The sequence below is a fragment of the Hemibagrus wyckioides genome, linkage group LG27 (assembly GCF_019097595.1).
Source record: "Hemibagrus wyckioides isolate EC202008001 linkage group LG27, SWU_Hwy_1.0, whole genome shotgun sequence".
NCBI lineage: Eukaryota > Metazoa > Chordata > Actinopteri > Siluriformes > Bagridae > Hemibagrus > Hemibagrus wyckioides.
This window is the reverse complement of record NC_080736.1, coordinates 15,522,999-15,538,687: the sequence shown is the minus strand read 5'-3', so window position 1 is coordinate 15,538,687 and position 15,689 is coordinate 15,522,999. Positions and strand designations below refer to the sequence as shown.

Sequence of the window (15,689 nt, the reverse complement as noted above, 5' to 3'; positions counted from 1 at the left end):
TGGTGATGCAGTTCAGCTTCTTGTATCCATTGTACCAGTCTGATACTGTAACCTGCAGACCTGCAAACAATTAGCATGGTTTGGTGTTATTTTCAAATGTCAAATGTTCTTATAGTCAAGTTAATGCTTGTCGTGCAGCATTACCTGTGACAGACAGAGTGACACCTGATTCACCAGTGTGTGTGACTCGATCAGTGTAGAATCTGAACCTGTATGTTTGAGCGTCTCTCTCTCTCAGGTCAGTGATTCTCAGACTACAGTCATTCTGGGAGCTGTTTGTGTACTGCACTCGACCCTGATACTCTACATCCTCTCTCACATCCTCAAGTTCATTAATGAACCACACTACTTTTGTGACCTGGTAATTATTAGGAAAGGTGTAATAACTGTGTATGTCCACTGATGAGCCAATCAGAGAGCAGACAGTCTGGGTGGAGTAAGTCACACTCCAGCAGCTCTTATCAAAAACACCTGAAATACATAAAATGAGTTAGAACAAAAAAATCTATAACTAAAGTATCAGTCAGTTATGTATCACTACATGTGATTTTACTGTAATCTAATAGAAGCTGCCAGTGAGACAATGACAGTGAGTGAAGTTTAAAGAGAGTTCTTACAGACAGCAGGAGAGCGAAGCTCCTCATGTCCTTTTACAGCACAGGAGTAGCTGCCTGCTTCCCAACTACTGACATCCAGTTCATTTATGTACTGTTCACTAACACGCTGTCCATTCTTGTACCAGATATAAATGGGTTTTGTTAGAAAGACTGCAGGTGGTGGCACAGCTCAGCTTCTTCCAGTTGTACTGGCCTGATACTGTAACCTTCAGGCCTGAAAACAGTAAGAACGGTTTGGTGTTATTTTCAAATGTAGAATGTTTTTACAGTCAACTTATTGCTTGTCGTGCAGCATTACCTGTGACAGACAGAGTGACACCTGATTCCCCAGTGTGTGTGACTCGATCAGTGTGGAATCTGAACCTGTATGTTTGAGCGTCTCTCTCTCTCAGGTCAGTGATTCTCAGACTACAGTCATTCTGGGAGCTGTTTGTGTACTGCACTCGACCCTGATACTCTTCATCCTCTCTCACATCCTCAAGTTCATTAATGAACCACTCTACTTTTGTGACCTGGTAATTATTAGGAAAGGTGTAATAACTGTGTATGTCTACTGATGAGCCAATCAGAGAGCAGATAGTCTGGGTGGAGTAAGTCACACTCCAGCAGCTCTTATCAAAAACACCTGAAATACATAAAATGAGTTAGAACAAAAAAATCTATAACTAAAGTATCAGTCAGTTATGTATCACTACATGTGATTTTACTGTAATCTAATAGAAGCTGCCAGTGAGACAATGACAGTGAGTGAAGTTTAAAGAGAGTTCTTACAGACAGCAGGAGAGCGAAGCTCCTCATGTCCTTTTACAGCACAGGAGTAGCTGCCTGCTTCCCAACTACTGACACCCAGTTCATTTATGTACTGTTCACTAACACGCTGTCCATTCTTGTACCAGATATAAATGGGTTTGTTAGAAAGACTGCAGGTGGTGGCACAGCTCAGCTTCTTCCAGTTGTACTGGCCTGATACTGTAACCTTCAGGCCTGAAAACAGTAAGAACGGTTTGGTGTTATTTTCAAATGTAGAATGTTTTTACAGTCAACTTATTGCTTGTCGTGCAGCATTACCTGTGACAGACAGAGTGACACCTGATTCACCAGTGTGTGTGACTCGATCAGTGTGGAATCTGAACCTGTATGTTTGAGCGTCTCTCTCTCTCAGGTCAGTGATTCTCAGACTACAGTCATTCTGGGAGCTGTTTGTGTACTGCACTCGATCCTGATACTCTACATCCTCTCTCACATCCTCAAGTTCATTAATGAACCACTCTACTTTTGTGACCTGGTAATTATTAGGAAAGGTGTAATAACTGTGTATGTCTACTGATGAGCCAATCAGAGAGCAGATAGTCTGGGTGGAGTAAGTCACACTCCAGCAGCTCTTATCAAAAACACCTGAAATACATAAAATGAGTTAGAACAAAAAAATCTATAACTAAAGTATCAGTCAGTTATGTATCACTACATGTGATTTTACTGTAATCTAATAGAAGCTGCCAGTGAGACAATGACAGTGAGTGAAGTTTAAAGAGAGTTCTTACAGACAGCAGGAGAGCGAAGCTCCTCATGTCCTTTTACAGCACAGGAGTAGCTGCCTGCTTCCCAACTACTGACATCCAGTTCATTTATGTACTGTTCACTAACACGCTGTCCATTCTTGTACCAGATATAAATGGGTTTGTTAGAAAGATTGCAGGTGGTGGCACAGCTCAGCTTCTTCCAGTTGTACTGGCCTGATACTGTAACCTTCAGGCCTGAAAACAGTAAGAACGGTTTGGTGTTATTTTCAAATGTAGAATGTTTTTACAGTCAACTTATTGCTTGTCGTGCAGCATTACCTGTGACAGACAGAGTGACACCTGATTCCCCAGTGTGTGTGACTCGATCAGTGTGGAATCTGAACCTGTATGTTTGAGCGTCTCTCTCTCTCAGGTCAGTGATTCTCAGACTACAGTTATTCTGGGAGCTGTTTGTGTACTGCACTCGACCCTGATACTCTACATCCTCTCTCACATCCTCAAGTTCATTAATGAACCACACTACTTTTGTGACCTGGTAATTATTAGGAAAGGTGTAATAACTGTGTATGTCCACTGATGAGCCAATCAGAGAGCAGATAGTCTGGGTGGAGTAAGTCACACTCCAGCAGCTCTTATCAAAAACACCTACATAATACATAAAATATATAAATATGAAATACATAAAATAAGTTAGAACAAAAAAATCTATGACTGATTTAACATTATTTGTGTCTAGCAGCTTAAACAGTCAGCTGACTCCTGATGAATGCTGTTCGTCTGTATACGCTATTCAATTCAATTCAGTTCAATTGCATAGTGCCTTTGACATAGACCTTAATTTTAACAAATATAATTATTTGTCTATGTTCAGAACTTTAAATGTACACTGCTAAACTATCAGCAGAGACTGAATGCTGAGAGACAGATTTAATTTAATGTACTCTCATACACCAATCAGGCATAACATTATGACCACTGACCAGTGAACTGAATAAGACTGATGATCTCCTCATCATGGCACCTGTTAGTGTGTGGGATATATTAGGCAGCAAGTGAACAGTTTGTCCTCAAAGTTGATGTGTTATAATCAGGAAAAATGGACAAGCGTAAGGATTTGAGGGACTTTGATGAAGGGTCAAATTGTGATGGCTAGACCACTGGATCAGAGCATCTCCAAAACTGCAGTTCTTGTGGGGTGTTCCCGGTCTGCAGTGGTCAGTATCTATCAAAATTGGTCCAAGGAAGGAACAGTGGTGAACCGGCGACAGGGTCATGGGCGGTCAGGGCTCACTGATTCACATGGGGAGCGAAGGCCGGCCCGTGTGATCCGATCCAACAGACGAGCTACTGTTGCTCAGATTGATGAAGAAGTTAATGCTGGTTCTGACAGAAAGGTGTCAGAATGCACAGTGCATGACGGGTCAGTGCAGCAAAAGGGGGACAACAACACAATATTAGGCAGGTGGTCATATGCCTGGTGATGTTATGCCTGGTCAGTGTACACCTCACAGGAGTAGCTGCCTTCATAAGATTGACTGATACAATGGAAGCGCCACTGGCATATGTGATGTAATGGTCATTTCTGTACCAGGAGAGACCATGTTTGTTGAGTCTGCAGGTGGAGCTACAGGTCACTTGCACTTTTTTCTGTTCCAAAGTGTAGAATCCACATTAACCTGCAAGTCTACACACGATTCACACTAAATAAATCGTGTAAATATTTACTCCACATATGGAACAATAAACCTGTGTGTGTGTGTGTGTTACCTGTAACAGTCAGTTGAACTCCAGATGAGGCTGATATCCAGCTGCTTTGTGTTTTAATTCTAAAGTTATAAACTCCAGAGTCACTCACTCTCACATTCTTCACTGTTAGTTCACAGTCAGACCACCAGGTGTTTACAAACACTCGTCCTGAGTATTCTGGATCTTTTCTCAGGTCTTGTGGTAGTCCTTTAAACCTCTGGGCTCGATACCACTGTTTCTGTTTCACAGAATATGCCTTTGAATATGAACACGGTATTTTTACTGTAGATCCAGTAACAGCACAGAGACTTTGTAAGTGAAGTGTTACACTGGGATTGGCCAGCACTCCTGGAACACACACACATACACACACACACACACATACACAGTGAGCACTTACACACTTCCTGATTCTAAAACAATTTGGTCAAACCCCTTTTGGGAGAGTATACATACTACTACAAAATACACAGGCACAGAGAGTAACATAATGCAGCAAATTTTAATAAAAAAAAAATAGTAGCTTACCTGACAACATCAGCATGAGAGTTGCTGCTGCGGAAAATGTTCTTTTCCTAATCAGCATAGCTGCATCACCCCTTAAAGACAGATTATATTTAGTATTAAACATGCACACTACTATTATTATTATTCTATATCTATATCATCTTATACACATGTATAGTGTAAATAAAGGATATACAGTGGTGTGAAAAAGTGTTGGCCCCCTTCCTGATTTCTTATTTTTTTGCATGTTTGTCACACTTTAATGTTTCAGATCATCAAACAAATTTTGATGATTAAAATTTAGGTTTAGGTTCCCTTAAGGTTATTATTATTAAGGGAAAACAAAATCCAAAACTACATGGCCCTGTGTGAAAAAGTGTTTTACCCCCCCCCCCCCCCCCCCCGTTAAAACATACCTGTGGTTTATCATACCTGAGTTCAATTTCTTTAGCCATACCCAGGCCTGATTACTGCCACACCTGTTCATCAAGAACTCACTTAAATAGGACCTGCCTGACAAAGTGAAGTGGACCAAAAGATCCTCAAAAGCTAGACATCATGCTGAGATCCAAAGAAATTCAAAAACAAATGAGAAAGAAAGTAATTGAGATCTATCAGTCTGGAAAAGGTTATAAAGCTATTTCTAAAGCTTTGGGACTGCAGCAAACCACAGTGAGAGCCATTATCTACAAATGGTGAAAAAAGCGCAGCGACAACTCATCCAAGAGGTCACAAAAGACCCCACAGCAACATCCAAAGAACTGCAGGCCTCACTTGCCTCAGTTAAGGTGAGTGTTCATGACTCCACCATAAGAAAGAGACTGGGCAAAAATGGTTAGCATGGGAGAGTTCCAAGATGAAAACCGCTGCTGAGCAAGAAGAACATAAAGGCTCGTCTCAGTTTTGACAGAAAACATCTTGATGATCCCCAAGACTTTTGGGAAAATACTCTGTGGACTAATGAGACACAAGTTGAACTTTTTGGAAGGTGTGTGTCCCATTTACGTCTGGTGTAAAAGTAACACCGCATTTCGGAAAAAGAACATCATACCAACAGTAAAATATGGTGGTGATAGTGTGATGGTCTGGGGCTGTTTTGCTGCTTCAGGACCTGGAAGACTTGCTGTGATTAAATGGAACCATGAATTCTGCTGTCTACCAAAAAATTCTGCAAAGATGAGTGGGCCAAAATTCCTCCACAGCGCTCTAACCGACTCATTGCAAGTTATCGAAAACGCTTGATTGCAGTTGTTGCTGCTAAGGGTGGCCCAACCAATTATTAGGTTTAGGGGGAAAACACTTTTTCACACAGGGCCATGTAGTTTTGGATTTTGTTTTCCCTTAATAATACAAAACCTTCATTTAAAAACTGCATGATGTGTTTATTTGTGTTATCTTTGACTAATATTTCAATTTGTTGGATGATCTGAAACATTAAAGTGTGACAAACATGCAAAAAAATAAGAAATCAGGAAGGGGGCCAACACTTTTTTCACACCACTGTATATACGTATTGGCAACTGAGAAATATTGATGATAAAGTACATAGCTAGGAAAGGTTTCTTTCTTAAAGAAGTGTCTAGAAGTTTCCATTGTATTATATTTATATCTTGATAAACCTTGTATGGAACTGTAATACCTGCCAAGTGCTAATGTAATGTCCCTAGTGGCTATTTTGACTGTTCAGTGTAATAATCGTAAGATGATATTTCTGAATCTAATTTCACTAAAGCACTGGCTAGGAAACAGTATATGCTGAATAAGAAAAATGAGTAAATTAGGCAAGAAAAACAAGGAAAGATTCCCTGAGCTGACACAAGGAAGAAACTTTCAGAGTCTCAAAACTCATCTGGATGATGGCAGATGTGATTCTAAGTCATTATTCTTGCACAGCTGTATACTATAATGCCAAATAATGCTAAGGGCATTGAAGTGAGTATCAGGGTTCATTTATGATTATTTATGTTTTCTCTTATTGTGAGGTGTTGAACATTAAATTGATATACTGAAGATAATAACTAAAAAATAAAAGAAAAATGTAAATAAGATATTAAGTAGAAATAGTGGCTTGAAAGCATGAAATAAGATATTTAGCCAATATAATTAGACTACAGTCATTTTAACATGACATTTTAACATCTTTAAAATGTGTAGTACAGGGCGTCTGTGCTATTTAAAACACATTTTTATTTCCACAATACTCTAAAAACAGGTTACTTTGAAAGAATTTGAAAGTACATCATAATGTAATAATGTATAAAAATAAAAAGGGGGGAAAAATGCTTACCTTTTTTCCAGTGAGCTCTTGTCTTGTGTCTTGTTTGCATTGAAATGGAAACTTGGGGCAGATTCACTTAGTTTCCTTCCTCATTTATTTGAATATTTAGAATGGTTTGTTTCATAATACGTCAAGTGAGTGAACTTTTATAAAAACATTTTATAAAAGTTTGTTCCAGTTAGTGGAATCTGATGTGGCAAAGATGTAAAATATTTTGGCAATTTGGCAAGACGTAGGTTTTGTTGGCTTAAATCTTGGTCCTGATACTTGGTCTGTTTGGAATTATGGCATTATATTAGCAAAGAGAGGTGTTATGTATCCCTGTGAATACTAGGATATATCATATACATATCTAATAAAGGCGGGGTCATCATGAGAACCAAAGGATTAAGGAGACTACATCATAGAAGATCCTTGTGTCTTGATGATGCTTATTAAAGGTGGGAGAGTGCATGAAGACCTCGGGGTTAAGTTAAGTTAAGCAGCCTTTATCTGTCTCACATACATTACTGCACAGAGAAATTCTTTCTTCGTATACTATATCTAATGCTTGTAGGGTCAGGGTCAGAGCATAGGGTCAGCCATGATGTGGCACAGGAGAGGGTAGGTTGAGGTCCTTGCTCAGGGGTCCAACAGTGGCAACTTGGCGGTGCTGGGGCTTGAACTGATTTTCCCATCAACAACACAGAACCTTAACCTGTAGCCTTGAGCTACCTCGACCCTGAAATTATTAGGTTATTATTTGATGAGTTGCTTCACATTCATCCCTTGATTCTGGCAAGGGTTTTTTCCAATCTAGACTTTATAAAATGAAGTAAACCTCTGCCTAACTGTATATAACGGTTCACATTAGTGCAAGAAGAATAAACTTGTATCGTCAACAGAAGGCTGATCAGATATTGTGAAAGATCACAATTTAGCATAAAGTGATCGTTCTGCTTCAAGCACAACAACTCCAGGCTATAATTGACTTCAGTTACCTGGAGAAACAGTGAACATGCTGCTGTTAGCGGTGCAATACTGCAGATAGCCACAGGATGGATTCACGCTTCATAAATGATTTCACCACGACAGGAACACTTCAAAATGTTTCAAACAAACAAATGGAATTGAGGAGAGCCAATGGAAGGAGTGACCTTTATGGTTAATATGCAAACATGTTTTTGGGTTGTACCTCCATAAAGAAATAGTAAAGAAATGGCTTTTATGTTGTTTTATATTTTCAATGTTTTGTGTTAAGCCATTTAGAAACGGACAAGGACACTTTTTAGGACACCAAATAAGCCATCCAGTGGAATAGTGAATGTGGGCAAGACTTGATCACTCATCTCTCAAGCAAAAATATTATTCTGATTATTATTATATTTATCACCGTCATCTAGATATGTTCTAGAAACACCCACAGAGAAACAAAAGAGGATGTTATTAGTTTCTCTTCCCTTTTCAAAGATGATTACAGTTTTAAGATTTTGCAGATTTGCACCTGTTTGGTCTCAAATGGTCTTTGCTCATATTGATCAAATTTGGGGGCATGAAGCCTTAATAACACCTCATACACCTGAACTTAATGCTAGACCTAACACACAGTTCAACACTCTCTTCATATAGTCTACACATTTCTCTACCTCTATTCCTCAGCAGGTCCATAGAGCCTGGTCACTCATATAGTACATTAGAGAGATCAAAAATATTGTGCCATGGTTTAGTCAGAGGCATATAAGATAGGCAAGTCATATAAGATAACGATACCCTTTGGAGGTCTTGGGGGTGAGGGGGAATTGTCCATAGTAGTAGTGATGGTGCTTACACAAAGTAAGGGAAAACATAATCAAAATAATTGTCAAAGAGGAACTTACTTTGGCCAAATACAGCTTTCAGCCAACTTAAAATGTCATCAGATTTGTCTGGATTACAAATGACACTTCAGTTTGACACTTCAGTTCCAATCAGTATTTTACCTGGAAAACCAACAAGCATCAACCCCTTCGGAATAGTACTAGCTAGAACCACCTTTAGTAACCCTGCAATAACAGCTTTAATTCTGTCAGAGAAAGTTCCGACTAGCTTTGCTCAGCACTCAGAGATTTTCACCCATTTTTCCTGCTCTGGATTTGCTCTGGCTTGTTCAGGTTGGCTAGATGTTGTGTGTTGATTGCACTTGTTGAAGTGCTACAGATTTGCAATGGGTTTCAGGACTGGAATTTGACCTGGGCCACTGTAGAACATTCACCTTCTTGTTTTTAGACTAAAAAACAAAGCCAGTGCTCTTCACTTCACTTCACTTCACTTCACTTCACTGCTCCCCCTGTATTTTGCTTCATCCATTCTCCCTTTACAGGAAGCTCAGCTTCTGAGGATGAAAAACATCCCCAGAGCATGATGCTGCCATCACCATGTTTCACTGTAGGGATGGTGTTACATGAGGAATGGCCTGCATTAGGTTTACACCACACATAGTGTTTGAAACTTGCCCAGAGTACAGTATCTCAGAAGAGCACATGGATCACTTTCCTTTCAGCTACCCTCCTGATTGTAGTACAGTCTTGATTGTCTGGAGAACTTTTACTTGGGTAGAGTGGTGCAGCTTCCACTTTATCGCTATTGATCCAACAGTGCTTACCATCATGAAATCATTTTACTTTTACCCTATTTCTAGGTTATAACATTTATTTCTGCTGTTTACCTTCAGATCAACAGCCTCTTCAATGATGGGTGTATTTTGTTCAGAAATCGATGAAGTGACAAAGGCCAGTTAGAAGTAAGTTGTGTCTTCATTTGGAGCTTCCACACCATGGAGAGATCGAACATTTATGCAAGTAGCATTTTTTCTTTGAACTATTTTGCAAATACCTTACAGCAGAAAAATATGGACTGGATTTGGACTCAGATTCTTGTTCTTGGTTGACAGAAATGGAAACTGATGTGATAATCTGCCTTTGGAGGCCCTCCACCTCAAGGTACAATGTTTTGTGCATGCTGAGATGCTTTTCTGCTCACCATGAATGCAAAGAGTGATTATTTAAGTTACTATCTCCTTGCTGGCAGCTTGAACCAATCTGGTCATTCTCAATTCACCTCTCTCTCTCTCTATATATATATGTGTATATGGAGGACTGAAAGGTCAGAAAGGCCATATTGATTATTTGAACTCTCCAGAATACAAAGCACATTCCTATTTAATCAAACAGCACACTGCAAATAAATCATGCTCACTCCGTTTGGATGCAGCCTAATTTTCCAAACAGTACAGCAAGTTGAGACTTATTGATTGTCCTGTAGGATCAGGAGGGACAGAAACATTCTGTTTGCCCAATCAATGTTCAACCCACCTTGCAGGCATTACAGTTCGATACGAGGTTTATCTGCTCCAAGCCGACCTCTGAACGGTCTCCTGTGCCACATCGATAAGCTGCGGACATGGCTGCTAAATCCCGCTCGGGCTAACCCTGGCAAAAACCCTCTGGAGAGCAAGGGAACAGATCGATAAGGAGAGAAAGTTGCAGAGCAAAAGGAAAGTAAGAGGTGGAACCACAACATGGGAATGTGACCTCCACTGAGACAGATAGACTTTTAGTAAGATGCTAGATAATACAGCTGCATTAAAAATCTCAGATAAGGCACAGCAGTGCTGATTTCCATCATGATGATGTATGTACTGGTCTGTAGTTTTGTCTTGGTCAGGGGTTTTAGGAGCTGTTAGGTAGCAAAATCTTGGAGCTATGTGCAGAAAACACATTTATGATTTATGGGTAATTATACAGTATATGATCACTATATAGGATGATGGTAAGTATGGAACAAAACACTTACTTGTATAAAAAATGGCCGGGTGTGCTGCAGTTTTCCAGCACAAAAGTTCCCAGTATTTTGTGAAATAAAACCTCCAGACAGAGAAAGAGTGGGATTCGGAAATAACTGAAGAAGAGTAAGGATGGAAAGAATGAATAACAAAGAACGAGAATTTATCAGTCAGAAGGTATTCAAACAGTAGAAGCCATAGCATTTATTCTCATTCCTCATAAATCCCTCATTTTATTTCCTAAAAGTGTGTTCCTTGTGTCTTTCTCTGTTTACTGACAAATAGATGAAGCAGATGGAGAAACATGGCAGGCAACTTATTTATTGATTCCACACAACCTGCTGAGTGCTCACCTTGTCTCTCTGTATCAGAAAGTGGCCATGAAGATGGTCTGCCTGTCCTCAAGTGCCAGCTCAGATGCTGAAACTTTATGACAAAGTGACTAGATAAACAGTAAGCATCATGTTTATTTGATTTGTTGGGTCGACTGAAAGAGACAAGCAACAGTCAGCAATAAAAGTGAAACTACTGTTTTCCTCTGGGTATCTTAAAGCAGCCTGGAAGAGATGGCAATGGCAAGTTCTCTAAGATGCTTTACTGTGCCAGATTTCAGCTCTCATACTGTGTAAAACTGTGCATAGATTATGTTTACATTTATTTGTCTGTCTCCTTTACCAACAGCATCTTTGTAGTCTCTAACAACAAACAACTCTCTAAAAATTCATAGGTAAAAATTCAACTAAAATCTTTTTTATTAAATTACTCATCTGATGCAACTTAATCAAAACTTAAAAATTAAACAGTAGTCAAGTTTGCTGTTTGTTGACTACAGTTCAGCTTTTAACACCATAATTCCCTCCACACTCACCACTAAGTTGGAGATCCTAGGCCTCAGCCCGTCCCGTTTATATTTACTGTTAAATTGGATATTCATATTTATGTCTTTTATATCTATATATTTATCTCATATGTATATATCGTATATCGTATTTTCTTATATATATATATAGTTAAGGATATATGCCTTTCGGGTGAAATTTCAGGATGCACCTAAAATGCACTATAACCTTTACAGGTGAACTACACTTTTGAATACACATGTCCAACTGTTTTTCCAGTGTCCAGTGTTTCAGTACTTTTTGCATAACTTGCTGTTCTCTAACAAGGTGCTTAACGGCTAAATTCACAACTAGTGTTTGATCCATGAATCGACCAATAAATTTTCTGGTTCAATTAGAATTGGTATTTAAACAGTCCTCTTCATCATGCTGTTCACATTTTGACATCATGAGACCAAGACCACACCTAACAATTGATCAACAGTACCTCGCCATTGTGCTGCTTCAAACAGGATGTTCTCAGAGGGAAGTGGCCACTGAGCTTAGAGTGTCACAGAGTGACATCAGCAGGTTGTGACATAGATACAGAGAGACTAGAAGAGTCACAGAAAGGCATAGAAGTGGACGTCCTTTGGCCACATCCCACATTGATGACTGCTTCATTGTGAACAGTGCCCTGCAGAACTGGATGATGAATGCTACTCAACTTCAGGCACATTTAAGGGAGGTGAGAGGCACTCAAGTGTCACGTCAGACCATCTGAAACCATTTACATCAGCAGGGTCTGCGTGCTAGATGACCTGCAAGGGTACCTGACCACACCACCAGACACAGGCGTCGGGCCAGGGAGCATTTATGCTGGATGAGGGACCAGTGGGCCTCAGTGCTGTTTTCTGATGAAAGTCGATTCACGTTGAGCAGAAATGATGGCCGCCAGTGATGTTGGAGACGTCAAGGAGAGCGCTATGCATCAGCCACTATTGTGGTGGTGTTACAGTCTGGGCAGGTGTGTCTACTCAATACAGAACTGCCCTACATCTTGTGAATGGTACAGTGACAAGCCAATACTACCTGAATAACATCATTAATCCAGTCATTGTGCCCCTGCATGAACAACACAGGCCTAATTTCATCTTCATGGACGACAATGCTCCAGCTCATCGAGGTCGCATCATTAGGGAACAACTGCTGGAGGTTGGGGTACCTCAAATGGAGTGGCCTGCACTTTCTCCAGACCTGAATCCCATAGAAAACCTATAGGATCAGCTGAGTCACAGTGTAGAGGCTCATAACCCTGCACCCCAGAACCTCAATGACCTGAGGGCCGCCCTTCAAGAAGAGTGGAATGCCATGCCTCAGCAGACACTAAGTCGACTCGTGTGTGTGTGTGTGTATATATCTATCTATCTATATATATATATATATATATATATATATATATATATATATATATATATATATATATATATATATATATTTATATATATATATATGCATATCCAATATCATATATCTTATTGGTTTTTCATTAATTTAGCAGATTTTTTAATATTTATATTAAAAATACTGTTTTTCTTTAAATCTTATTTATCTATTCCTTAAATTTTTATGTCTATTCACTTAAATTTATTGTAGTCTTCTTTTTCCTGAAACAAAGGACAGTCGAAAAAAGCATTTCACTACATGTCATAATATGTATGATTTTGTATGTGACAAATATAATTTAAATTTGATCACCATTGTTTCCCAACAACCAGTCACTGATTACTATTGTCTACTGACCAAATCACTGATGACCTTTATTAACCAATGAACAATCAGTGATCACTACATTTTCCCAACAACCAATCACTGATGACATTTATTTGCCAATGAATAATCAGTGACCACTGCTGTTTCCCAACATTCACTGATCACTTTTATTTACCAATGACCAATTACTGATCACCTTTATTTCCCAATCCCTGATCACTGCTGTTTCCCAGCAACCAATCACTGATGACCTTTATTTACCAATGTCTAATCAGTGATCACTACTTTTTTCCCCATCAGCCAATCACTGGTCACCTTTATTTACCATGACCAATCACTGATCCCTGCTGTTTCCCAAAAAACAATTACTGATCACTTTTATTTCCCAATCACTAGTCACTGATCACCTTTATTCACCATTCACTGATTACTACTGTTTCCCAACAAATAATCACCAATCAACTTCATTTTTCAATGACCAATCACTGATCACTACTGTTTCCCATCAACCAATCACTGATCACCTTTACTTCCCAAAGATAAATCACTAATCACTGCTGTTTCCCAACAAACAATCAGTGATCGTTATTATTTAATAATCCCTGATCACTATTGTTCCCCACAACTAATCATTTGACCAGGCACTGATTGCAATTATTTCTAAATGACTAATCACCACGGTTTTTCACCATTGTTCTCAACAACCAATCACTGATCGCTATTGTTTGCCCCCCCCCCCCATCATGCACTTCTTTGTTCTATTTACTAACTACTCAGTTGCAGTCTGTGACCTTGTGTACAGTCAAGTCAAGAAGTCATAAGCTTTTATTGTCATTTTAACCTTATACTATATATAGCTGATGCAGTACATAGTGAAATGAGACAGGACCCTGTTGCTACATCATGACACAGAGCTATAACAGACAACAAATAACTAAGGGCTAAAGAGTAAATTAACCTACCCACATAAAGTGGATTATAAACCTTTTACTACTATATCTTTGCATATGTATTTTGCAGCGTTATCTTCTTTACCCATGGCCATGCAGCTCAGCAACACATATCCATCTTAAAACCCAAAGCAGTGCTTAATTAGCTTTAGGGAGTCTGGTGACCTTACCACATACAGCCATGAACGTTTCTATGGTGTGTCTGTTTTGCTCACTGGGGCGACACATCTGTTGCTGCATCCACTAAAAGTGTATGTACAATCTGGCATGTTTCTGAAGGTTCTGACATTCTGGGGAAAGCAGTATTCATCTACTATCTGTGTGTGTGTGTGTGTATGTGTGTGTGTGTAGCCTCAGGGTTCTCTCCACAGAGTGTTGTCTGTGACTATAACGCAAGCCTTCTAATCCGATCAGAGTACACACTTCAAACTCGCCCTGACAGAAGAGCCTTTCTACCTCCAACTGTCCCAATAGCTAATGTCAGGAAATTTTTACCCAGTTGCTGCAAAAATGCTGCAGGGACAAAAACAGATGGCCTTCACCAACCAGGTCACAATTCTCTATGTACTCCGTAAAGCAATCTCACACAACAGCGACTCACAATCCTATCAACCACAATCCTCTACAAAGGTCCATAAGAAGCCAATGAGTTGAAATGTGTGAGTGTATATATCTGGAACCGCAGTAAAACATGATGAAACTGAATTACTTAATAAACCCCCACGCATGGTCACCACATTCGTTAGGCTTAGGGTTGGTTAGGTTTGCAGTGGGTCTGGAGACAATCCTGGAAGGTGTGAATACAACACTGGATTGGATGCTGGTCCATCTCAGGGAAACCGTACACATACTCATTTACACTTAAGGGCAATTTAAAGCAGCCAGTCCACCTACACTTATGTTAGCAGGAGGTAAAAAGAAACCAGAGAACCTAGAGGAAACCCACAGTGACATCGTGAAACTAGAGCTATGACACAGAAATACTGTAAATACTGAAATACAGTAATGTAATTTCTGTACTGTGAACAGAAATATCTGTTCCTCCATCATGGCATCCTAAAGTGGAATTGATATTCTGAGTTAGCTAAGAAGATTACCCGGTTGTGGGTGTTTTCCAGTTGGATTGGTTTAATGCTAGAAGACATTCCAGTAAATAAACTGGGCTAATTATTTAAGAAGAAGAAGGCTTTATTTTTGTCACATACACTACTCACAAAAAGTTAAGGATATTTGGCTTTTGGGTGAAATTTATGGAAAATGTAAAAAGTTCATGCTACAGTGATATTATATCATAAAAGTAGGGCATTTAAGTAGAAGCATGCAATGGTGATTTCCTCATCTCAAACAATTTATTGAAACAAAAGCCAACAACAGTGGTGGGTATACCACAACAAAAAATGTCAATGTCTCAATAATTTGTCATGTGCCCTTGATCATCAATTACAGCTTGACAATGACGTCTCATGCTGTTCACGAGTCGACTTATTGTCTGCTGAGGCATGGCATTCCACTCTTCTTGAAGGGCAGCCCTCAGGTCATTGAGGTTCTGGGGTGCAGGGTTACGAGCCTCTACACGGCGACTCAGCTGATCCCATAGGTTTTCTATGTAACACCACCAAAAGGCTCATCTGGTGACAACAGTGGCTGATGCATAGAGCTCTCCTTGACGTCTCCGACATCG

At 39.6% G+C, this 15,689-nt stretch overlaps 1 protein-coding gene across 2 annotated transcripts; it reads right to left on the bottom strand.

Moving 5' to 3' along the window:
- Positions 1-335: 335 nt before the first annotated feature.
- LOC131347362 (uncharacterized) lies at positions 336-7,445 on the bottom strand. Of its 2 annotated transcripts, XM_058381369.1 has the most exons (9): positions 6,678-7,445; positions 4,412-4,482; positions 3,905-4,231; positions 2,159-2,371; positions 1,686-2,012; positions 1,389-1,601; positions 916-1,242; positions 618-831; positions 336-471 (listed from the first exon to the last, which is right to left on the bottom strand). In XM_058381369.1, the coding sequence occupies exons 2-8, from the start codon at positions 4,467-4,469 to the stop codon at positions 716-718; spliced, it is 1,581 nt and encodes a 526-aa protein (XP_058237352.1). In that variant the 5' UTR covers positions 4,470-4,482; positions 6,678-7,445; the 3' UTR covers positions 336-471; positions 618-715. The 2 variants fall into 2 exon arrangements, with proteins under 2 accessions (XP_058237352.1, XP_058237353.1); XM_058381370.1 differs by lacking the exons at positions 4,412-4,482; positions 6,678-7,445 and having other exon boundaries at positions 2,456-4,045.
- Between the last annotated feature and the right edge of the window lie 8,244 nt (positions 7,446-15,689).

Bases quoted from the DNA above. Each gene is read 5' to 3' on its own strand.
- LOC131347362 (XM_058381369.1), bottom strand. From the start codon at position 4,469: ATGCTGATTAGGAAAAGAACATTTTCCGCAGCAGCAACTCTCATGCTG. The intron at 2,372-3,904 runs GTAACACACACA...TACTGTTTTCAG, and splicing joins AGTTCAACTGACTGTTACAG to GCCTGAAGGTTACAGTATCA. The intron at 2,013-2,158 runs GTAAGAACTCTC...TATGTATTTCAG, and splicing joins GCTTCGCTCTCCTGCTGTCT to GTGTTTTTGATAAGAGCTGC.